This window comes from Nyctereutes procyonoides, unplaced genomic scaffold (genome assembly GCF_905146905.1).
Source record: "Nyctereutes procyonoides isolate TBG_1078 unplaced genomic scaffold, NYPRO_anot_genome, whole genome shotgun sequence".
NCBI classification, from domain to species: domain Eukaryota; kingdom Metazoa; phylum Chordata; class Mammalia; order Carnivora; family Canidae; genus Nyctereutes; species Nyctereutes procyonoides.
The window spans coordinates 14,380,165-14,405,986 of NW_026575128.1; the positions used below are offsets into that span (position 1 = coordinate 14,380,165).

Consider the following 25,822-nt stretch of genomic DNA (forward strand, 5'->3'; position numbering starts at 1 on the left):
TTTCTAACCTTCTCCACCCCTGTTGCCCATTTTCTGTACAGAAACTAGAGTGATCATTTTAAGAAATGAGTCCGATTATTCCTTTGCTTAAATTTCTTTTAAGAATTACCCTACTGCACTTAAGGTCAATGATTTTGGATTTTATTTTAACTTACAAAACTCTATTTGACCTGGACTCTGTCTACTTCTTAGACTTCTTCGTTGCTCTCTTCCCTCCCTGCACTGCATTCAACCTCACTAGCCCTTTTGTACCTCACACAAAGGAGCCTTATTCCTGCCCCAGGGCCTTTGCAATAGGCCTTTCTGATCTTTGCATCTTTGGTTCCTTTTCATCATTCAGATTTCTGCCAGATTGCCAGCTCTTCAGGGCTTCCCTAATCACTCAATCCAAAGTAGCCATCCAAAGATATATATTGCCTCAATTTAATTCTTTGTATGAGCCACTTCAGTATTTTCTTCTCCCCTCCCACCTTGTCTGTCTCACCCCACTAGAATTTAAGTTCTCTTCTAAGAGGACTTTGTTTAATCATCATTACATCTCCAGACTCCAGTGTGTGATAATGGATAGGTATTAGACAATGGATGCCTAATAAATATATATTAACAGAATGAATGTCCTCATTTATCTGAAAGATGGTTTTAATCCCACACAAAGGTATTATTTTATATTGGTTAGATTCCTAAATGCACCTAACTAAAAGCAACAATTTTTGTATCTTGGGATGAGGAAAAGAGCCTGCAGTTACTTCCCTGAAGTTGCAGTACTGTTCAGGAACAAAGGTGGGGAAGGGGTCCCACTCACAGCCTCCTGGTCTAGAAGCCACCATGAGAATGCTTAGGCTCCTACAGCCAGAAGGGATCTTTAATACTGCCTCATCCAGCTGGGTTTTGACACATATTGGAATTCCCTGCATAACATTTTTCAGAAAGAGCATTGAGCTTCCATATGATCTTTCAATCAGAGGGAGCTAGCATCTTCTTCCCTTTGAGGCAGCCCATTTTATTGTTGCAGCTTTAAAGATTAGAGGGTTATCTTTGTGCTAGATATTATGGTAGGACCAGGAACATGGACATGAGTAAGATATGATTTTACCCTCAAGAGTTTATAATCTTAGTGCGTAATGGTGGAATAGGAAAGACACATATATACTACACCTTAATGCATTGTGGTATTATATTAGAGTTCTCCCCATTCACCCCTTCCCCTGAATCCTGGTAACCATTGTTTTACTTTCTGTCCCTGTGAATTTGATTATTCTAGGTACCTCATATAAGTAGAATCATACAGTATTTATCCTTTTGTGTCTGGCTTATTTTCCATATAGTAGTGTTTTTAAGGTTTATCCGTGTTGTAGCATGTCAGACTTTTCTTCTTTTTAAGGGTAAATAGTATCCTATTGCATGTATGTACTACATTTTGTTTATCCATTGGTCAATGGACATTGGCAAGAATATCTTAAAGTTTTTGTGTATCTTGCAAAGGGTCTGACATATAGGTACTCAGTAACTATTTAAAAGGAAAGAATAAATGAAAGAAAGTTTTCTCAGAGAGAATGGTAGTTAGCTGGGCCTTGTTAGGCAGAAAAGTGGCAGTTAGATTTGTTAGGCAGAAAAGTGATGGTCTTTCTAGAGTTTAGTAAATACACATAACTTATTACTCTGCAGAAGATCTAACAATGAGTTAACATTTTTGTCTCAAAGAAGCCAGAGTCTGGTGAGGGCAACTGGAATAAGAAAACTGCTTTGGGGCAGCCCTGGTGGCTCAGCGGTTTAGCGCCGCCTTTGGCCCAGGGTGGGATCCTGGAGACCCGGAATCGAGTCCCACGTCGGGCTCCCTGCATGGAGCCTGCTTCTCCGTCTGCCTGTGTCTCTGCCTCTCTCTCTCTCTCTCTGTCTCTCATGCATAAATAAATAAAATCTTAAAAAAAAAAAAAGAAAACTGCTTTGAACTAAACCAAAATAATAGGAGAAGATCAAACATTATACTTTGGTGTTTCAAGGAGGGAAAGAGAGATCTTGTTGAGAGGATATAGAAAGCTGTCCTTCATGGAACAAATTGCATTGCAGTGTATCTGGAAGAAGGAGATAGGTTTGGCCATGTAGAAAGTGAGAGAGGAGATTGCAGGATTACGTAACAATAAGAACAGAGATATGGAAGTGAGAAACTATAATCAATCCCCTGTTTTGTGAAATGCAGTTGGCAAGAGGGTCAAGTGCCTCATTTGCCCCATTTGGCAAGAGGGTCAAGTCCACAGAAGGAACAAGTGATAGGGGATGGAGGGTTAGAAAAAGGGTCATGTTAAAGAGGGTCTTGATTACTAAAATGTGGAGTTTGCATTTAATATTGTAGGTAGGCAAAGGAAACCATTGCATTTTTTCAGCAGGGGAAGTATATGAACAGGGTATATAAGGATATGAACAGACTGTATTTGATGAACAGAAGAAAAGAGAATAGATACTAGTAAAGAGTTAGAATATTATGAATCATTGAGGTGCCTGGCTAGTTCGTTGGTGGGTCATACTACTCTTGATCTCAGGTGGTGAGTTCAAGCCCCACATTGGGCATCAAACTTACTTAGCAAAGAAAAGAAAAAAAATATAGAATATTATGAATTGAGGGGTAATGGTGATCCAGAATAGAATTTGTCCTTTAATCATTTAATATTTATTGAATGTCCACAATGTTCTAGATACTATTCTAGGAAAAGGAAATGATAAACAAGCTGGATGTGATCTCCTGTCAACAGTGTTTATATTTGGAGGTGGAAGTAGGAGTAGGGAAGAGGGAGACAAAATAAACACATAAAAAAAACATAACTTCACAGTATATGAAATGCTATCTAGGAAATAGGGCTATGTGATAGGTATATAGGGAAAGGAAATTTAAGATAATTTTGAGAAGGAAGGCCTCTCTAAGGAAATGACCTCTGAAAACTGAAGGATATGTAAGAACTGGCCAGAAAAGAGTTCCAGGGAAAGGTGAACAGAAAATGCCAAGACACTGAGTTTTGGAAAGATTTGGTGGATCTAGTGAATACAGAGACTGCTGTGGCTGGCTTACAGTGTGGACCACAGAGTAGTCAGAGATGGAACTTGAAAGTGGGAAGGAGACAGATGCACAGAGCCTAATGGGCCATGGTAAAGAATTTGAATTTTATTTCTAAGTGCAAAACACACACACATGAAACCACCACCAAAAAAGGGTTTTAAGCAGGGAATGAAATGATGGAAAGGTAAGATACACTATTAGCTAGGATAGCAGCTCTAGGAAAGGAGTTAAGGAGTCAAAGTCAGAGGCAATATGGAGCTAAGAATACAAGGGATTTAATAATAGAGTAGGGAGTAGGTATGAGGTTGAGGAGACAGCTAAAGATGACTGCTTTGAGCTTGCTGGGCTTAGAATGGATGTGCAATTTATAGAAATAGGCAAGTTAGGAACAGTTGTTTTATGGAGAACAGGGGAAAGATGTTGATTATTACCTGCTTCAGAACTTCCAGGTAAAAATATATCTAGAGTATAGCTAGAAATGCAGGTTTGATGCATAGAGGAGTGCATAAAACTAGCAAAAGATTCAGGTACCATCTACATAAAGTAAATGAGATGTAAAGGAAAGAGTTATAGACCAAAGAAAAGATAGAGGCTAAGGGCAAATATTTTTAGCAGCAGGAAGGAGCAGAGGAAGAACAAAAGTTCTTAGAAGTCATAGAAGGTGTCGTAGAAGTCATGGAAGGACAAAATATCAAAAACAAATGGTGGCAGGGTCGAGGGGAAGGAAGGGAGAGTAGAAATCCCAGCCTTGTAAAGATTATCTGAGCCTGTGGTAGAGAGAGGAGGAAAGCAGAATCTGAATTTAGTAAAAGCCATTAGTGACCTTTCGGGTGCTTGGGTAGCTCACTCAGTTAAGTGTCTGACTCTTGGTTTTGGCACAGGTTGTGATCTCAGGGTTGTGAGATTGGGCTCCATGCTTGGCATGGAGCATGCTTAAGATTCTCTCTCTCCCTTTGCAATCCTCTCCTGCCCTTCCACCCACTGCCACACTCTCAGTCTTTCTCTCTCTCTCTCAAAAAAAAAAAAAAAAAGTTGTTGGTGACCCTCAAATTGAGAGTAATGGGCATGAAATCAGACTGGGAAGGGTAGATGGTAAGTAAATAGAAGTTTTTCAATTCGGTAACCTTTTTTTTTTTTTTTTTAAGATTTTATTTGAGGGGATCCCTAGGTGGCGCAGCGGTTTGGCGCCTGCCTTTGGCCTAGGGCGCAATCCTGGAGACTAGGGATCGAATCCCACGTTGGGCTCCCGCTGCATGGAGCCTGCTTCTCCCTCTGCCTGTGTCTCTGCCTCTCTCTCTCTCTCTCTCTCTCTCTCTCTGTGACTACCATAAATAAATAAAAAAAATTAAAAAAAAAAGATTTTATTTGAGAGAGGGCATGTGAGTCAGAGGAGGAGCAGATAGAGAGGGACAAGCAGATTCTATGCTGAGCTCAGAGCCTGATGCAGGGCTCAACCCCATGATTCCCAAGATCACAACCTGAGCTGAAACCAAGAGTCAGAAGCCCAATCAACTGAGCCACCCAGGAACCCCCAGTAGCTATTTTTAAAAATAGTATTCATTGTAGAAAATCTGTATACTTAAATTTTTTATTTTACTTTATTTTTTTTCTAAGATTTTATTTATTCATGAGAGACAGAGAGGCAGAGACACAGGCAGAGGGAGAAGCAGGCTCCCTGCAGGGAGCCTGATGTGGGGCTCAGTCCCGCGACTGTGGGATCACACCCTGAGCCAAAGGCAGGTGCTCAACCACTGAGCCACCCAGGTGTCCCAATTTTTTTAAAGATTTTATTTATTTATTTATGAGAGACATGAATAATATTCTGTGGAGAGCCTGATGCGGGCCTTTATGCTGGGACTCCAGGATCACGCCCTGAGCCAAAGGCAGATACTTAGCCACTGAGCTACCCAGGTATACCAATAAATAGATCTTTTAATTAATTAATTAATTAATTAATTAATTAATTAATTTTTTAGTTTTTAAATATTTTATTTATTTATTCATGAGAGACACACACAGAGAGAGGCAGAGACACAGGCAGAGGGAGAAGCAGGCTCCATGCAGGGAGCCCGACCTGGGACTTGATCCCGGGTCTCCAGGATCACACCCCGGGCTGCAGGCGGTGCCAAACTGCTGCACCACCGGGGCTGCCCAATCTTTTTTTAAAAAGAAGATTTGGGGCACCTGTGTGGCTCAGCAGTTGAATGTCTGCCTTTGGCTCAGGTGATTCTGGGGCCCTGGGATAGAGTCCCTCATGGGGCTCCCCACAAGGAGCCTGCTTCTCCCTCTGCCTCTGTCTCTGCCTCTCTCTGTGTCTCTCATGAATAAAAAAATCTTGAAAAACATCTATTTATTTATTTATTTGAGAGAGAGAGTGGGCATTAGGGGCAGAGAGAGTCATAAGCAGACTCACACTGAATGTGGAACCCCATGTGGGGCTGGATTTCACAACCCTGAGGTCACAACCTGAACCAAACCAAGAGTCAGGAGCTTAACCAGCTGTGCCACCCAAGTGCCCCTGGGTAGTTAAATCTTTAGGAATCTGCTATATGCCAGTGTTAGGCCAGGTGATAGGATACTAGAAGAAATAGCATGATTCTTCTGTTTAAGAAGAGTATGGTGAGGGAGAGATATGTAATTAAAAATTCACCATTCAAAAAAAAAATTCACCATTCTTTAATTCCTTTATGTCTTCATTTCCTTCCTTCTCTGCGCAAGAGTCATGGACTCTTGCAATCCGTTTGTTCTCCCACTTTCCTATATGACAATATCATGTGTTCTTTTTTCCTTCAAATCAACAACTCGTCTTTCCCCTCCTAACTAAAGAAATTACTTCTGGGACACCTGGGTGGCTCAGACAGTTAAACATCTGCCTTCTGCTCAGGTCATGATCTCAGGGTTCTGGGATAGAGCCTCTCAACAGACTCTCTGCTCAGGGGAGTCTGCTTCTCCTGCTCACTCTCCCTATGTGCTCTCTCTCTCAAATAAATAAAATTTTGAAATTGCTTCCTGTTTCACTGGTAACATTAAGATAGAAGATATCTAATTCCCTCATGATCCTGTTGCCACAGCTATCAATGTATTTACATCTGAATGTGAATACCCTCTTTCTCTTGTTCCATTGGATGACTGTTCAAGTTTTTGTCCAGGATCCACACATCATTACTTGTGGACTAAATCCCATTCCATCCCTCTATTCTGTTCAAGGACATCACCCTCGGAATTATCTTGTCCTTTTTCTTTGGTGATAGCAGTTTTTGTGTCTCTACTGAGCCATTCTTGTCAGCATATAAATATGTGATACTGTCTCTCATTTAAGAATAATGAAGAAAATTCCCTTGAGCCTCTATCCTTCCAGCCACTTCCGTATTTCTCTCCTCCCTGTTTACAGCAGTACTCCTCAAGACAGTTGTCTGTAGACATTTCTTTTTTATCTTCTTTCATTACAATGAAAGCCATTACAGTCAGGCTTTCATCCTTACCATTCCATTGAAACTATTTTGTCAGGATCACTTGGGGATCTCTATTTCATCAAGCCCCGAGATCATTTACTTGGTTGATCATTTTCTCTTTGTTGAAATGCTTTCTTAAAAAGGTACCATGCTCTGAGTTCTCCTTTATTAATTGCTGTCTCTTGGTTTTTTTTTTTTTTTATTTATTTATTCATGAGAGAGATAGAGAGAGGCAGAGACATAGGCAGAGGGAGAAGCAGGCTCCCCATGGAGATCTTGATGTGGGACTTGAACCCAGGACCCTGGGATCACACCCTGAGCCAAAGGCACACTCAACCACTGAGCCACCCAGGTGCCCCAGTCTCTCTTGGTTTCTTTTGCTGGTTCTTCCTCATCTTCCTAACTGCTAAACATTGGTGAACCCAGGACTTAGACCTTAGACTTCTTTTTTTGTTCTACTATGCTCTGTAGGCAGACAGCTCTTGATTTTTTTTTTTTTACCTCTAGCCCAGCCTTTCTCCTGAACTTCAGATTCTTCAAGTAGGCTGCTGGATTATCTACTCTTGGATGTTCACTAGATATCTCAAGCTTAACATGTCTAAAAACAAAATACTTTTTCTCTTCTAAATATATTCTTTTTATATAGCCTTCTTCATTTCAATAAATAACCATTCCATTCTTCTAATTGCTTAAGATAAAAAAAAACTTGAAATCATCTTTGTTGTCTTTCATTCATACTCATCCATGTCCATGACATCAGCATGTCTTGTCAGCTCTTTCTTCAAAATATATGTAGAATTCCACCATTTCTCACTATTGCCTCTACTACTATCCTTGTTCAGGATGTCATCCATCATCACTTGCCTAGATTATTTTAATAGTTTCCCAACTGATCTTCCTACTTCTACCCTTGCCCACTTTGGTCTGTTTTCAACCTGGCAGCTAGAGTGGGCCTTTTAAAAATAAAAAAGTGGACCTTTTATATCATGATAGATGGTATAATTCTGTTCAGAATCCTCTTGTGTCTCTCCATCTTACTCATAAAAGCCAAAGCCCATAAATTGGCTTACAGATTGTTACATGATCTGGGCTCCTTTTACAGCTCTTACTTTTCTCTCTTATTAGTTCTCTCCTTTTTGCTCATTCAGCTGCAGCATCACTGGCTTCCTTCCTTAAGCATCAAATTACCTTGTTCCTTGTGCCTTGAGCATGCCAAGCATGCTTCTACCTCAGGGGCTTTTCCACTTGCTGTTCCCTCTGCCTGAAAAACTTTTCCCCTAGATATCTGCTATGCTACTTCCCTCATTTCATTTAGGACTCTGCTTAAATGCCGCCTGAAGAGGGTGTTTTCTTTGTGCAACATATATAAAATAGCAGACCATCTACCCCCAGAACTCTTTCCTTTACTCTACTTTTTTTCCCCCATAGGACCTATTACCATTTGATATATCTAGTTATTTATTGTTATGTTTATCTTAAACTAAGTCTGGCTTGTTCATCCTTATATGCACTATACCTCATACAGTTCCTGGCACATAATAGATAATCAAAATAAAGTTTTGTTTGTTTTTTGGTTTGTTTTGTTTTTAAGGCGGGAGGGAGAGAGCATCTTAACTAGGTTCCTTACCTAGTGTAGAGCCCAATGGGGGGCTCAGTCTCTCTACCCACCCTGAGATTATGACGTGAACTGAAATCAAGTTGGATGCTTTACCAACTGAGCCCCCCCGTGCCCCAAATAAATTTTTTTGAAGGAATGAGTGCCTTTTAACTTTTCTCTAGCAGATAGATCAGCTTACATTTATTGTGAGTATATGCGTGGGTGTATATACCCATAGTAACTACATATGATTAGGTGGTCCTTCTAATGTTCATTTTATAGGAATAGTTCTTCATCCATCCAAATCCTGACTTTCTATAAGCATTACTAAATCAATCCATAGATTCAAACCTTTTGTGTTTAACCTTTCACAAATCCTGATGTCACATTTATCATGTGTAATAGTGTGGCATAAAGGGATGTGGAGATGTATTTTCCCCCCATTAAGTCTGCATGCTGTTATAAGAATCGTTGAGTGGGAATGGTGCAGTGTTTTGTTATGATAGAATGAATCAACCTGCTGTGGTTTGATTATACTGTGTGGGACTTGGAAAACACTGCCATTTTAAGCTTTGGTTATAAATTATGTTTAAGGGACAATTGGATATGACTCAATAAACAAAAGTGGTCTAAACTATTTAAGCATCAAATTACCTCATTCTAATATAAATGGCTCTTCAAAAGCTATACTTTATAAAACAATTGAATGACAGTTGAATCATTTACTTATTGTGATGGTCTAAATAAATAGTCATTTCCAAGAATTATAAGCAAATATAAAAGACAAAATAATGTAAGGTGTTAGATTAATTACTCAGTTATAAATCATTCAAGGAGCTTAATTATGTTTGTGCATTCACAGTCAAACCTTGAGTGTGTTGGTGATTATGTGTGACAAATGCTTATCCTTCTCCTTCATACAGAGATGGCTTCTGCTTCCCTCCACAGGCACACAGCCACTTATCTTTAGGTTCTAAAGAGATTGTCTCTGTTCTTCCTGAAAAAATATTAATAGATTTTAAAGTAGAAAATTTATTCAGAAAATAAAAGATAGAATTTGCTTCTGTTTTAGTTATTTTTAAGTGACTATTTTTGTTTAGTTTATTGATACTGAATGCAGGTCAGATATATTGGCCTTTAGTAACCAAGATATTTTATAGACAAATGAAATAGTTGTAAAATAATAAGATATTATATATATATTTCTACATACCTAATTATATATGCCTTTTCACTTGTTCCAGTTTCATTAACATAGTAAAACTTGTTTATTATATGACACTGTGCTTTTGTATCTCTATATGAAAGTAATACTTTGATAGAATTTTTTGGGAAAAAGGTCTACAGTTGCTGTCTTGTTCACAGGAAGGGAGGCAATAATAAGTTAATAAAGATCTATCATCGAGATGGTAAATATGGCTTTTCTGATCCTCTGACATTTAATTCTGTGGTGGAGCTCATTAACCACTATCATCATGAATCTCTTGCTCAGTACAATCCCAAACTTGATGTGAAGCTAATGTACCCAGTGTCCAGATACCAACAGGTATGATTATAGAAGTTCTTTTTTTTTTAAGACTTTTTATTTTTTTGTTTGAGAGAGATTGAGTGCACACATGAGCAGGGGAAGAGGAGAGGGAGAAGCAGACTCCCCACTGAGCAGGAAGCCTGATATGGGGCTCAATCCCAGGACCCTGAGATCATGACCTGAACCAAAATCAGACGCTTAATCGACAGAGCTACTCAGGTGGCTCCCTATAGAAGTTCTTGATAGCTATTTAACAAATCACTTTAACATCATTTCATTTTAATTTACCAGGCTTATCAATAGAAAAAAGAGAAAAATCTAGTCATTTGAAGTTTCTTATTTAAGATTTAAGATATTTTTGGAACTTATTCTGTGACTACTAGTCCTTAATAGCTTGTTGCATGTACTTATCAACTTTATATAGAAATACTTGTTTATGTTTCCTATTTATGTATCAGTCCTTAATTTTTTTTATAAATAAGTTTTTATTTTGATGTTATCTAAAGGTTGGTTATAGTGTTGACAAAAGGATTTAGTGCTTTTGCTTGCCTAATATTAATACAGTGGCTTAAACTTACAGTAGAAATGCAATTTAAAAAGAAATAGATGTGGAAAAATTGATGTGCCAGAATTGTTAACATTCTTTATTTCTTTTGTTTAACTGTACAGGACCAATTGGTAAAAGAAGACAACATTGATGCAGTTGGTAAAAAACTGCAAGAGTACCACTCTCAGTATCAGGAAAAGAGTAAAGAGTATGACCGGCTATATGAGGAATATACCAGAACATCCCAGGTTAGTAAATTTTTCTGTTGAGGCTGGAAAGTAAGTATGCAGTGTTAAAGTTACTGTACATTTTCTGTAATTCACCTGACAATCCTTAGCTGTCTTAGTATCTCGAACAGCCTTTTTGAGACTTTGATAATACAAATTCTTCTCCCATTCATAAATAAATTTTTTATTGGTTAAGGGTATAATTTTTTTCAGTTAGTATTAACCGGGATAAGGTTTGACTGAAATGATAAAAAATAACAATAGCAAAAGTGTCAAATAGAAATTTATTTTTCTTTTATGTATAGGCAGTGCCAGGGATATTATGTCTACTATACAATCATTAGGGCTTAGAGTTCTTCTATTTTGATGCTTTGCTATCTGTAGAAGTTGGCTTACTCCAGTATCAGCCATCACAACAATATTCTAGTAAACAAGGTAGAAGAATAGGAAGGAGAGAGGAAAGTTCCCTGTTTTTTAAGGCTGCTTCCTAGAAAAAATACACACTGCTTCTACTTTCATTGCACTAGTAAGACTTAGCTACGGATTATAACTAGCTGCAGGGAGGAAAGTTAGTTTTTATTTGGTCAGGTGTACCCAACAAACATTTGAAAATTTACTGAGGAAGAAAGAATGAATGGGAATTATGAGACCACTGGTAGTCTTAACCACAGTTTTTAGATCATAAATCTTAATATATCTTTTATCATATATGTGCAACAGAACAAAATTCTGAAGAATAATCTAGTTCTCTTCCTAGAACTTTTTTTTCTAGTTCCTTTCCTAGTACAATTAAAAAAAAAAGATTTTACTTATTTATATGAGAGAGCGAGAGCAGGAGCACGGGGAGAGGAGGCAAAGGGAGAAGCAGACTCCCTACTGAGCAGGGAGCCCATGGGCTCCATCTCAGGACTCAGGGATCATGACGAGAGCCAAAGGCAGACACTTAACCAACTGAGCTACCCAGGGGCTCTTCCTAGAACTATTTGGATTCTTTTTTAGTTAGCTTGGGTTGGTTTAATTTGCCTGGAGTTGTTACATAATATATAAAAGGTGCTGGGAATTTTTATGAAGGTGCAGGTGTTCAGGGAAGTTTACTCATTGCAGTATTTGGGTCACTAGTGGCCTAAGAAAATACTCCTAACTGGATTTCTTATCTACATTCTTTTAAAGATTATTTATTTATTTATTTGAGAGATAGAAAGTAAGAGTGTGAGTGGAGGCACTGGTAGACGAGGAGGGAGAAGGAGAGGGAGAAGCAGATTCTGCTCAGCCATAGCAGGGCTCAATCTCACCACCCTGAGATCATGACCTGAGCTAAAGTTAAGAGTTGCTTAACCAACTGAGCCACCAGGGTGCCCTCATTTTTGCACATTCTTTTGAAACACAGATTATTACTTTGAATATCAAATTATAGGGGATCCCTGGGTGGCGCAGCGGTTTGGCGCCTGCCTTTGGCCCAGGGCGCGGTCCTGGAGGCCCGGGATCGAGTCCTGCGTCGGGCTCCCGGTGCATGGAGCCTGCTTCTCCCTCTGCCTGCGTCTCTGCCTCTCTCTCTCTCTCTCTCTGTGACTATCATAAATAAATAAAAATTAAAAAAAATTGAATATCAAATTATAAAAGCATTAGTCTGTGTTGATTAGTCCATCTTATGATAGCATTTGTTCATTTTACTAAATTCATAGTGAATTCTCAGTGCCTTGATAACTTGGCTGAATCCTTTATTGAACATAAGAGTAACAGATTTTTTCTAGTGTTTGTTTTCTGTTGTGTTTGTTATTTATGTTATTATTATTTGCTATTATTTCCCTTTTTTTGACTTTCAATTTAATTTGCTTTTCTTTTACTGTCTTAAGGTGAAAATTTTGTTTGCTGGCTTTAAAACTTTATTTCCTAATAGAAGCATTTAAAGCAATAAATTTCCTTCTAAGCAGTCCTATAGGTAAATCCTATAAATTTTGTTATACTGTTATTTTCCTTATTCTGTTTTAAATATTTTCTAGTTTCCCTTATGATTTCTTCTCTGGGCATATGTTCTCTAATTTCTAAATATTTGGGGCTCCTCTAGATATTATATTTCTGGTTTAATTTTTTTGTAGTCAGTGAACATACTCATTAAGGTTGCAGTCTTCTGAAATTTATTAACTTATGACCTAATACATGCTTTATCTTAGTTAATTTGCACACTTACAGAGACTAGTAAAGTTGTTGGTACAGTGCTCTTTCAGTTGTTGGTATAGTCCTGTGTAAGTATCTATTAGATCAAAATGATTTATAGTGTCATTCAAATATTCTCTATCGTTACTGAATTTTTTTTTTTTTTGGCTAGTACTGTCCATTAATTAGGAATCTTAAAGTCTCTAGTTACAATTGTAGATTTGTCTATTTCTCCTTTTAGTTCTGTTAGCTTTTGCTTTATGTGTATTGAAATTCTATTAAATGCTTACATATTTATAGTAAATTTACTCCTTTATCAATATGAAATATTTCTTGGGACACCTGGGTGGCTCAGTTGGTTGAGTGTTGGGCTCTTGATTTCAGCTCAGGTCACGATCTCAGAGTCGTGGAATTGAGCCTCATGTCCTCCTCTCTGGATCTGCTTGAGATTTTGTCTCTCCCTCTCTCCCTGCCCCTCTCCCTTCCCACTCTCTCAAATAAATAAATAAATAAATCTTTTAAAAATATGAAATATTCCTCTTTTTATCTGGTAATCCACCTGGTCTTGAAGTCTACTTTTTCTAATATATCCCCACCATCTTTCATATACTTAGTATTTGCATGATATGTTTTTTCTGTTCTTTTACTTTCTTACTTATCTATTTTATTTTATTTTTTTCCTGTTCTTTTACTTTCAATCTATTTGTGCCTTTATAGCTAAAGTGTATCTCTTATAGATAATAATATATATAATATATATAGTTGGGTCTGGCTTTTTTAAAAAATGCAGCCTGACAATCTCTGCCTTTTAATTGAGATGTGTAATCCATTTGTATGTCTTGAAACTATTGACATGGTTAGGTTTATATTTACCATTTAGATATTTTATTTTATTTATTTTTGTTCCATCTGGTTTTGTTCCCCAGCAATTCCTTCATGGTCATCTTTTGGGTCAAATATTTTTTAGTATCCCATTATGATTCTTCATCTGGCCTTTTAGCTATATCTGTCTCTCTCTTTTTTTTTTTCTTATAGAAAGTTGCTCTAAAGATTACAGCATGCATTTTTAAAAAATATTTTATTTATTTATTTGAGAGACAGAATGAGCGAGAGAGCACACATGAATGGGCAGAGAGAGAGAGGGAGAAGCAGACTCTCCTGCTGACCAGGGAGTTGCTTGATCCCAGGACTCTGAGATCATGATATGAGCCACCCAGGTATCCCTACACCATGCATTCTTTTTTTTTTTTTTAAAGATTTTTATTTATTTATTCAGAGAGAGAGAGAGAGAGGCAGAGACACAGGCAGAGGGAGAAGCAGGCTCCATGCAGAGAGCCTGACGTGAGACTCCATCTAGGGTCTACTAGGATCACGCCCTGGGCTGCGGGCAGCTCTAAACCTCTGCGCCACCCGGCCTGCCCTACACCATGCATTCTTAATCGCAGTTACTTCAGTTCATACTGTACCATGTAGCCTGTGAATGTAATAACCGTGCTATTATATAATTCTATTTCTACCCCTTATTGTTGTTATGTATTATATATATGTATGTTAACCTCATAATTCATTGCCTATTCTAGGTACTTTATATAGTTGGAATCATACAATATTTGTCCTTTGGTTTACTTCACTAATTGTAATGTTTTCAAGGAAAATCCATGTTGTAGCATATATATATAAATATTTTATGGCTAAATAATATTGCATTGTATGTGCATATGACATTTTGTTTATCCATTCATTTGTTGATGGACATTTGGGTAATTTTCCACAGTTTTTGGCTATTGTGAATATTGCTGCTTATGAACATCTAGTGTACCAATAACTGTTCAAGTCTCTGCTTTTATTTCTTTTGGATATATACCTAGAATGGAGTTTCTTGGTTATATAGCAGTTTTATATTTAACCTTTTGAGAAACTGCCAGACTGTTTTCCATACTGGTAAAACTATTTTACATTCCTACCAGCAATGTATAAATATTCCAGGTTTTCCACATTTTCTCTAACACTTGTTATGTTTTATGTTTTTATCTTTAAATTTTTATAGCCATTCTAGTAGTCTTGAAGTGATATTGTTTTTGTTGAGTTTTATTTTCTTTAATACCTTACCAAATATGTGATTTTCAGATATTTTTCCCATTTCAGATATTTTTCCCATTTTTATATGTGATTTTTGCTTTTGTGATAATATCCTTTGACATGCAAATGTTCTGAATTTTGATGAAGTCCAATTTGGTTTTTGTTTTGTTACCTATACTTTTGGTATCATATTCATGAAGTTTTTCCAAATCCAGTGTCATAAAGATTTTCTCCAATGTTTACTTCTAAGAGTTTATTGTTTCTACTCTTAAATTTAGATCTTTGATCCATTTTGAATTAACTTTTTATATGTAGTATGAATTATGGTCTGGCTTTTTTTTTTTTTTTTCACATGTGAAAATACATTTTCCCTTGCACTGTGGTCCCAACACCATTTCTCCATTGGATGATCTAGGGATTTTTGCTGAAGTGAGACATAGATCATAGGTGTGAGGGTTTATTTGGGGGCTTTCCATTGTATTTCATTGATCTATATGTCTGTCCTATGTCAGCACCATATTCTGATTACCCTAGCTTCTTAATAAGCTTTGAAACCAGGAAGTGTGAGTCTTCCAAATTTGTTCTTTTTTTTTTAATTTTTTTTCCCAAATTTGTTCTTTTTCAAGATTGTTTTGACTATTCTGGGTCCCTTTTAATTCATAGGAGTTTGAAGTTCAGTTTTTCTGTCTCTGTGTAAAAAAAAAAAAAAAACCAACAAAAATGCATGTGGGATTTGATAGTGATTGCATTGAATCTATATGTATCACTTTGGGTAGTATTATCATCTTAATATGAAGTCTTCTGATCCATGAACAAGGACATTTTTCCCTGTCTTTATGTCTTTAATTTCTTTCAGCATTGTTTTGTAGTTTTCGGTGTATGGATTTCTTACCTCCTTGGTTAAATTTATTCCTAAATATTTTATTCTTTTTGATGCTGTTGTAAATGGAATTATTTCCTTAGTTTCTCTTTTGGATTATTTATTGCCAGTGTATAGAATACAGTTGATTTTGTATTCTGCAACTTTGCTGAATTTATTAGCTCTAACAGTTTTTGGTGGATTCTTTAGGGTTTTATACCTATAAGATCATGTCATTTGAGATCGTTTTAATTTTTCCCCTTCAATTTGGATGTCTTGTATTTCTTTTCATTGCCTAATTGCTCTGGCTAGAACTTCAAGTACTTTGTTGAATAAAAGTGGTAAAAGTGGATATCTTTGTCTTGTTCATGATCTTAGGTGGAAAGCTCTCCCATTTCACCATTGAGTATGATGTTAATTTTGTGTTTTTCATATATGGCTGTATTAGTTTCCTATATCAGCTATAACAAAGAACAACAAACTGGGTGGCCTAAGACAACAGAAATTTATTCTCTCACTGTTTTGAGGGCTCGAAGTCCAAAATCAAGGTGTTGGTAGGGCCTTTCTCTTTCTGGAGGCTCTGGAGAAGAACTTTCATTGTTTTTCTTAGTTTGTAGTGGTTGCTTGCAGTCCTTGGCATTCTTTGGTTTGGACACGTCACTCCAATTTTTGCCTTCATTATCAATGACATTCTCCCTCTGTCTGTTTTCTCTGTCTCTTTTTAAAAGATTTTATTTGTTTATTTGATAGAGGGAAAGAGAGAGCACAAGCGGGGGAGTGGCAGGCAGAGAGAGAGAGAGAGGGAGAAGCAGGCTCTCTGATGAGCAGGGAGCCCGATGTGGGGCTCTATTCCAGGACCCTGGGATCATGACCTGAGCCTAAGGCAGATGCTTAACCTTAACCAACTGAGCCACCTAGGCACCCCTATTTTCTCTTTTTATAAGGATACTAATCATTGAATTAGGACCTTTCCTAATCCAATATGACCTCATCTTAATTCACTAAAGACCCTGTTTCCTAATAAGGTCACATTCTAAGGTCTTGAGGATTAGGACTGATCAAATCTTATGTGGAGGGCACCTTGGTGGCTCAGTGGTTGAGTGTCTGCCTTTGGCTCAGGTTGTGATCCTGGTCCTGGGATCCAGTCCCACATCAGACTCCCCATGGAGAGCCTGCTTCTTCCTTTGCCTATATATCTCTGCCTCTGTGTGTGTGTCTCATGAATAAATAAAATCTTTTTTTTTTTAAAAAAATAAATGTTTGGTAACTTCACTAGTGAGTCTATCAGGCTCTTGTTGGGAATTTTTTGATTACTGTTTGAATCTCCTAATGGGGTTATAGGTTGGACTGTCTGTTTTTGTAGGCTCCACACCCAGCATAGAGCCCAATGCAGAGCTTAAACTCATGAGCCTGAGATCAAGACCTGAGCTGAGATCAAGAGTCAGATGCTTAGGGATGCCTGGGTAGCCTAGTCAGTTAAGCATCTGACTCTTGGTTTTGGCTCAGGTCATGATCTCTGGGTTGTGGGATTGAGCCCCCGCATCAGGCTCCATGTCAGCAGAGAGTCTGCTTGGGATTCTCTCCACTCCCTCTACCTCTGCCCCTGCTTGTATGGCTTCTCCCTTTCTCTGTCTAAAATAAATAGAATCTTAAAAAATATATATTGACAGCTATAAATTTCCCCAGAGTACTGCTTTTGCTACCTCTGTAAGTTCAGTATTTGTTTTAGTTCTTAATTATCTCAGGGTATTTTCTAATTTCTCTTCTCATTACTTCTTTGGTCTATTGGTTATTTAAGAATGTGTTGATTTCCATATATTTGTGGGTTTCCCCATATACCTGAGAAGAATGAGTATTCTTTGCATCTGAAGCAACTCTCTTGTAGATAGCATATGGGTGGATCATGGGTTTTTCTTTTTTTCTTTTCTTTCCTTTTTTTTTTAAGTAGGCTCCACACCCAGCGTGGAGCCCATTGTGGGGCTTGAACTCATGACCCAAGATCAAGGCCTGAGCCAAGATCAAGAGTCAGACACTTAACCGACTGAGCTACCCAGGTACCTTGGGTTTTTAATTTTTAATCCATCTGCAGTCTCTGACTTTTAGTTGGGGAGTTTAATCCATTTACATTTAAAATAATTACTGATTATTGGTAAGGAAGAACTGACTTCTGGCATTTATTATTTTTATTATTATTTTTCTTTGTGTCTTATGTGTCTTTTGCACTTTAGTTCTACCATTACTGGTTTTTTTTTTTTTAGTATTCTAATTTTTTGTAGTGTACCCTTTTATTGATTCCCCATTTCTTTCCTTTTCTGTACTTTTTTTTAGTTTTTCTTAGGAAATACCTTGGTGATTACATCTCTTTTTTTATTTTAATATTTTTGTTTATTTATTCATGAGAAAGACAGAGAGAGGCAGAGGGAGAGAAGCAGGCTCCTCGAAGGGAGCCTGGTGCAGGATTGGGACTTGATCCCGAACGCAGGATCATGCCCTGAGCTGAAGGCAGATGTTGAACCACTGAGCCACCCAGGCATTCCTACGATTAACATCTTAACTGCACAACAACCTTGTATCAATTATAAACTTGTTTTTTTTTTTTTAAGATTTTATTTATTTGAGAGAGAGGGATAGCAACAGCACGAACTGGGGCCAGGGAGAGGGAGAAGCAGTGGGGAGCCAGATGTGGGGTTCAGTCCTAGCATCCCAGAATCATGACCTAAGCCAAGGGCAGATGCCCAACTGACTGAACCACCCAGGCCCCTCAAATATAAATTATTATTCAAATTTGCAGTGGAATATAAATACTTTGCTCCTATACATCATTGTTCCTCCCTCTTTATACTGTTATTGTTACTGGGATTATAGGGGCCAGAAATGCTATAATGGCCTATTTTCCTATGTGAGATGTTTAATTCCATTTTATTTTCAGGTTTTATTTTATTAATTATTCAGAATGATCTTAGTAACTTTTTCTTTCTATGTGATACTTGAGCTGTATTTCTGGTGTGCCTGTGTATGTTTTTTTACACTGCAAATTTAACTTCTCTGTATTCCTTCAGTTCTTCCGGATGAATTATCTGTGATGGAGGCCAGTGTTTGGGGTAGAATGGGGAAAGAGTTACTGATGCTTCTTCAGATTGGATCAACATAATTTTTTAAAATTTAAATTCAGTTTGCCAACATACGGTATAATACCCAGTACTTTTGCCATCAAGTGCCCTCCTTAGTGCTTGTCACCCAGTTACCCCATCCCCCCCCACACCTCTCCTCTGTAACCCTTTGTTTGTTTCCCAGAGTTAGGAGTCTCTCATGGTTTGTCTACCTTGCTATTCTTTCCCCACTCATTTTCCCTCCCTTCCCTTCTAATCCCTTTCACTATTTCTTATATTCCACATATGAGTGAAACCATATGATGATTGTCCTTCTCCGATTAGATTGAATCAACATAAATGGTCAACATTAGTGGATGTGAAATGGTCATACATGTAATAGAATGTTATACAGCTATTAAAATAGGTTTTCAGAAATTATTTTAAAACTAATTTTTGGAAAGTATAAAAGCTATATAAATATGTTAAATTCAGTATAAATTATTGCTGAATTCTATATGAATTATTGCATACAAAGTAAAAGTTCCCATTCCCTGGAGGCAACTGCTGTTACTAAGTGCCTTTTAGGAATACCTGGTGACTTGAGAAATGCTTATGATATAATTTCAGGCAAAGAAGACAGCACGTAGAAGTGTGTGAACACTGTGATTTCAGTTATGGGTATGCCCACTAATCTGAAGGGAACACTTTATCAAAATATGCTGGGATGAAAAAATATGCTGGGATGTTTGGGGTGATAGACTTAAGAGGATTTGAGGAAAATACGGTAAAACTAGAAAGGAAATAATAGAAATAATATGCGCATTAATAATAGTAATATAAAAAATGACCTTTTTAAAACAAAATGATATGAAATTATTCTATAACCATCAAAAAATGATGGTCTACTGATTTTGAGTTATTGATTTTTTTAAGATTTATTCTTTTTTTTTTTTTAAGAGAGAATGTGAGCATGGGGGGTCAGGGGGGGAGGGGCAGAAGAAGAGGGAGAATCCCAAGCAGGTGTCCAGTGAGTGAAGCTGGACATCACCCTGAGATCATGACCTGAGCTGATACTCAGCTGATGGCACTACCCAGGTGCCCCCTGATTTTGAGTAATTTCTAAGATACATTACGTAAAAAGGCAACGTAGGGAAAAATGTGTGGTATACTGTCATCTATGGTTAAAATATACCACAACTAGACTAAGGTATTCAGTAAGTGGTTTTGGATGTATAATCCCCTCTCCCCTCCTTTTTTTTTTTTTAACCTGATTCTCTCTCAAATATAGCTGGAGTTGTCATTATCTCCATCTTATAGATGGGAACTTGAAGCCTAGAGAGTTCTTTTAAAGGGTTGTAACCAGTTTTTAGCATAATCGGGATTAGAATATAAATCTCCTAAATTCCAACATAGTTCATTTGCAATACATAGGCATGATTGCTGTGTTTAACTGTAGACATAGGGAGAGAGAGAGATGAGACTCTATTCTACAAAAGGTTGAAATACTCTGACATTTGTCAGACACAATGTGCATTCACCAAAATGGAATACTTTAAAACCTTTTCTCTGCATCAGATAAAACAATGATGGATTACTGTATTCCTTTGTGTATATTTATTTAAAGGGCAACATATAACACTATGTTTAATCTTACAAAGAATATTGAATAAAAGATGCAAAAGAACATATATACTATGAGTCTGTTCATAGAAGCTACAAAACCAGGTAAATTTAACGGTTTGATTTTGGATGGGGATATAAAGTGGTAAAATCATAAAGAACAACAAGGAAATGATCATCCTAAAGGACAGGGTGGCATTATCACCAATGTAGGGGAATGGAGTGGGAAGAGGCAGCGAGTTATGATACACAAGGAATTTCCGGGGTTGCTGGTAGTAGAAGTTCATTTTATAATCATTTGTTAAGCTGTGCATTTATTGTATTCACTTATTATATCTCACACTAAAAAATGGTAAACATTAAAAACACATGGCTATATGTAAAAACAATATGATTATTTCTGTAGATCAGAGGTAGAACAGAAAACCATAATAATCATTACAAATGGAACTTACAGATCTAGAAATAAGCAGAGACAGCTGAGGATTTGACCTCCCTGGTAGTTTCTTCCTTCTTGGACTTCTTTGCTGATTTCTCCTCTTTGACATTGGTCCTCTTCTTTTTCCTGGTTACTTATTCACTCTCTGGCGATCTCAAATAGCCTCATGGCCTTACAGAACATCTGTATGCCAGTAATTCCCAAACTCTGCTTCTTCTAACTTCTCTTAATTCTAGACTCATATATCCAACTACCTTTTTCAACAATTCTACTTGGATGTTTCATAGGTTCATAGGTATCTCAGATTTAACATGTCAAAACTGAATTCATGAACAAAATTGAACTCAAGGCTGTTCTACCCTTTGCCTTCCCCATCTCAGTTGAGAGCAGTCATATGTCTTGCTTAGGTCAAAAGCCTTGAAGCCACTCAAGACAAGACTCTTTCTTATTTATCTTCCATCTTATCCATCAGGAATTCCTGTTTACATTTAGAATATAGCCAGGATGCAACCCCTTCTCCCCACATCCAGTGCTGATACCTTGATCGAAGCCCGCTATCATTTCTTACTTTGAGTTACCACAGAACCTTCCTAACAGATCGTCTTGCCCTTATCCATGCTCCCCTCCCTCTGATCAATTCTCAGTAGAGCAGCTAGGTGACACAGGTATCCCTATATTTTGCAAGTTCACGTTACACCACTTGGCTTTTATGAAAGACCTACATTATTAGTACTTTTTTCGATAACTGGAAGAAATCTTAAGACTTCTGCTTTTACAGAAAAGAGTGAAAAGTGACAGTAGTGTTCAGAGTTTGTTTTGCAGTAAACTGTTAGAGGCAGCTCACACCCTGAGCGGTGGGAGTGGTGCCGCCTAGTTCCTTCCCTGGGAACTACACGCAGCATCTCAGCATCAAGCCACCGTTACTTTGAACTGTGTCTGTGAGCATCTGTGCTTTATCTGCATTTACTTTGTGTATCTCTTAGCAAGATGTGTCCTAAGGTATCAGGAAAAAAAAAGGCCCAAGGGAAGTTATTTTTCGAGTCTGAGAACACTAAAGATTTTTCCCATGTAAGTTAATGGTGATTGTTTCTTTGCTTTATGCCGTTTTGGCATACGAAAGTTTTCATAGGAATCATATGCTTCGAGAATGCTGGGGAAACCTGTACTTGTAAAACATAGGTTGGATCACAGCACCTCTTTGTTGAAGACCTGTCTCTAGTTCCATAGTTTATACATAGGAAAAGTTAGAGTGCTTTTTATAGTGCCCAGGATGATCTATGCCACTCCTCTTCGACCTCATTTCTTTTCTCTTCTTCACTATACTCCAACCACACTAACCTCTTTGCTGTTCCTCAAATATACTATACTGCTTCCTATGTTTGAGTGTTAGCACTGGCTGCTTCCTTGCCTTGAAACACTCCCCACCCATCCCATAATCACCTGGTCAATGCCCCTCACCTCCTTCAAGTCTTTGCTCAAATGATGTCATCTCAACAAGGCCTAGCTGGCAACTTGATTTAAAATTGCAATTCGCATTTCAGTCCTCCTTTCTAACTCTACTTTTCTTTTTTCCATAGTAATTCTTGCAGATTCTTAATAATACTAATAAACACGTAAATTACTTATTATGTCTTATTTATTGTCTCCATAACCCCCTAAACTGTAAGTTCTGGGAGTGCAGAAATATTTTTCTAAGCTTGCTTACTTATGTATCCTAAATGCTTCAAGTAATGCCTGGCATATAGTTAGTGTTCACTTGTTGAATGAATTTATACAAGATAATGAACCAAAACACTCCATCTTTGGCAGGGCCCTGGAGACAGCTTCATGATCTGAACTAGAGTCTAGGGGAGGACTAACCCTCCTGTGAAAAAGGCTAGAAAAAGTGGCCACTGATGTCTGTAGCTTTGGCTTGTATAGAACTGTATTTCTGTATTCTTGTCATGGCTAGACAAACTGCTGCCCACATGCTCAGCGATACTGGGGACTTAACAGCAGTATATGAGTTCTGAGCTGCTGATGTGAGACTGGTTCTGGACTTGGAATCCTTGGATGGAGAGTTGGGTATGGGAGTAGATGGAGGCAGCCAAGAAAGCTCCTGGGTCAGAGCTAGGAGAGGGCTAAATCTGTCTGTGTGAGAATTGAGAGCAAGATGTGAGCTGGCTGAGCAGAGCTGTGGAGGCTTAAAGCTTTGGGAGGTAGGGGGAGAAAGGGAGGAATGCAGTGATTAGCAGTATAGGGGGTGTGCTGAGACAGTAAGTGTTAAAGGGAGATTAAAGAATTTATCTCCTCTCTTTATAAGTATTAAGTGTTATAGACTTACTCTGTTTTTTTTTTCTGTGAAATCTTAGATAACATTTGGATTGCTTTGACGTAAGCAAATTCTTCCCAGAGAATGGTAAGAGATGGCATATCCTGAGTCATAGTTGGCACAGGGTAAGAATAGACTGCATGTGGGGATATTTGACATCTGGATTACATGTAATTAGGAGGAAGTGATAGGACTTAGTGATGGATTGGGATAAGGGACAGGATTTGGCAATAAGATCATTGGTAATCTTGCTTGGAAAGAGCAGTCTTTGTGGAATGGTAGGCACAGAAGCCAGAATGGAGTGAGCTGGAATGTGAATGAGAGATGAGGAAAGAAAGGCAGCCCATATGGACTATTTGTTCAAGAAACTTAATCAACTAGAAGAGAATTTAGGGTTACAGGATTATTTTTTCAAAGTGGTGTTACTAGAACTTGTCTATATGCTGATGAGAAGGAATCAAAAGAGGGGTTGGAGAGGAGAAAGAAGAAGAAGGGGTGTAGATACAGGTAGATTTATAGTTTTGTGGTAGGTATAGTGGCATTGTTTATGGGGCAGCTACTGTTTTGGCAATGCTGTAAAATACTTTTCTTTGTGCTGCCCTACCTACCTATACATACACTAGTGTTAGTAAAGGCCAATTTGGTGTCTTTAAGGATACAGGGCCAGGGCTTCATAGGTAATTTTTGACCTTGGAAGGGATCCAAGACCCTCCACTGTGATTTGAGAATTGTAGAATTTGTAGCTACATATTTAGATATGGACATTGGAATCAGTAAGTTTGCACTACTGTTTGAGATAGGTATGATACAACCTCAATCATATGGAGCATTGTAAGGTTCTTGTCTCTTCCATGAAGTCTCTGTAAAGCAGTAGATAACTAACTCACCCTAACTTGATTGACTCTACCATGAGATGAAACAGAACTTTATTGGAGTTCAGAAATGTATTTCACTTGTGTGTTCTAAAACCTAGAGGGCAAGCTTCATGTTTTATTAATCTCTTTATCGCCAGATTATACTTTCTGTATAATGGATTCTCAGTAATAATTTGTTGAAATTAATCAGTGCTAGTTTTGAGAAATTATCCCCTAAGAATAAAAACTTTTAAAATTGTAAACATTCAGGATAGCAGTTCTCTAGACCTTTATACATCTTCTTGACTTTCTAATATAAATTGAACAAAGTTTAGCCCTCTGAAGATTTTGGGGAATCAAGGTTCAGATGCTAAAGTCTACAAATAACCTCAGAACTCATCAAAACGTATAGGACTACTTACCCTAATGCTGACTGGCTTAGCCTACTGGTATTTGTTTTGTGAAGCTTTTGGTTTTTCATTTTATTCTGTATCTAATTTTAGCTGCTACTCTTCCCCCTTTCATTTTCTGCTTCTTTTTTGTTTTCATTTTATAGATCTTTTTTATTTTTAAGTAATCTACACCTAACATGTGGCTTGCCTTATAACCCTGAGATCAGACTCCATGCTCTACCAACTGAGCCAACCAGGCACCCCTCATTTCCTACTTCTAGTCAGATTAATATGTTGATGAATCTGTTTGGGAAATTATAGGTTTTGGAATTGATAGACTCTCTATAGGACTCCTCTGGGAATAAGGTTATGCACACTGGTGTGAGGACTCCTCCACTCTATCTATTCACTCCTTTAGCACCTTTTGAGGGTCAGCACTACAATAAGTGGAAAGGTATAACTTGATCCTTGTCTTTAAAGAGTTTTGGGTTCATCTCTTTTACCAACTCAAGCCTTTTTATGGTGATTCTCAGCTATATTGCAAGTAATAGTTCTTTTTTATTTTAAGGTTTGAATGATGTATTTTGCATGTAAGTAATAAGGGTAGGAGTTAAAGAGAAGTTGTTTCGGCTGTCTTAATTCAGTCTTATGTGGAATTGTAACTAGGATTATAAGATTTTAGGTTATGAGACCACAGTTACCAAAAAAAAGATAATAAAATGTTTCTCTTTTTCTCTCTTATAGGAAATACAGATGAAGAGGACTGCAATTGAAGCCTTTAATGAAACAATTAAAATATTTGAAGAGCAATGTCACACACAAGAACAACATAGCAAAGAATATATTGAGCGATTTCGCAGAGAGGGGAATGAAAAGGAAATTGAACGGTAAATCTACCTAACCCTTCCAAGTGCATCAGTGAGACAACACTTCTTTTCTTCCCCAATAATTTCTTTTGTGTTTGCTTTTGCCACCTTAAACTTCATATATGGAACTATTTGCTGTTCCCACTAATGGCACCAAATGAACCTTCTCTTTTCTGTGTTCCTTCTACATCCTTCCAAATTTTTAATGCCTGCCCATCCTTTAGGAATCAGCTTATGAAAAAAAAAAAAAGGAATCAGCTTATGCATGACTTTTCTAAGAAAAATTTCCCTGATTCCCTAGACTGGTTTAGGAGCTTTTTGTCCCTACCCCCTCCAGTATCTGGTCCTGATTCCTGCTGTAACATTTACTGAACATCACATCCACTAAACTGCAAGCTTGTTAGTGGAATAAGAATGGAGGCTTATTTTCCCTCATAGCTCTAGCACCCGTTATGGTACCTGAGATTGCACAGTGAGGCTCACGGAATTTTTGTTGAAATGAAAATCAGCAGCAGCAGTCTGAAAATAAATTGGAGGCTGAACAAAACCGGGGGCAGAAAGACTAGCTTGACTGTTGAGGGCAGCTGCAGTGTTTGTGGTCATCCAGTAAAATGATGGTGAAGGTCTGAACCAGAGCAATGGCAGGAAAGGAGGAGGAATTAATGGAAATGCTGAGGACTTGATACCTGGCCAGATATGGTAGATGTGAAAGAAGTCAAAGACTATTCCTAGATCTCTGATATGAATGAGTAAGGA

At 37.7% G+C, this 25,822-nt stretch overlaps 1 protein-coding gene across 2 annotated transcripts in view; it reads left to right on the forward strand.

Moving 5' to 3' along the window:
- The window catches only part of PIK3R3 (phosphoinositide-3-kinase regulatory subunit 3), a 124,025-nt gene that overhangs the window by 81,165 nt on the left and 17,038 nt on the right, over positions 1–25,822 (forward strand). For both annotated transcript variants that reach the window (XM_055342011.1, XM_055342012.1), the window contains 3 exons: positions 9,464–9,644; positions 10,296–10,421; positions 24,945–25,087. In XM_055342011.1, the coding sequence (XP_055197986.1) occupies positions 9,464–9,644; positions 10,296–10,421; positions 24,945–25,087 (450 nt within the window). The remainder of the gene's footprint in view (positions 1–9,463; positions 9,645–10,295; positions 10,422–24,944; positions 25,088–25,822) is intronic.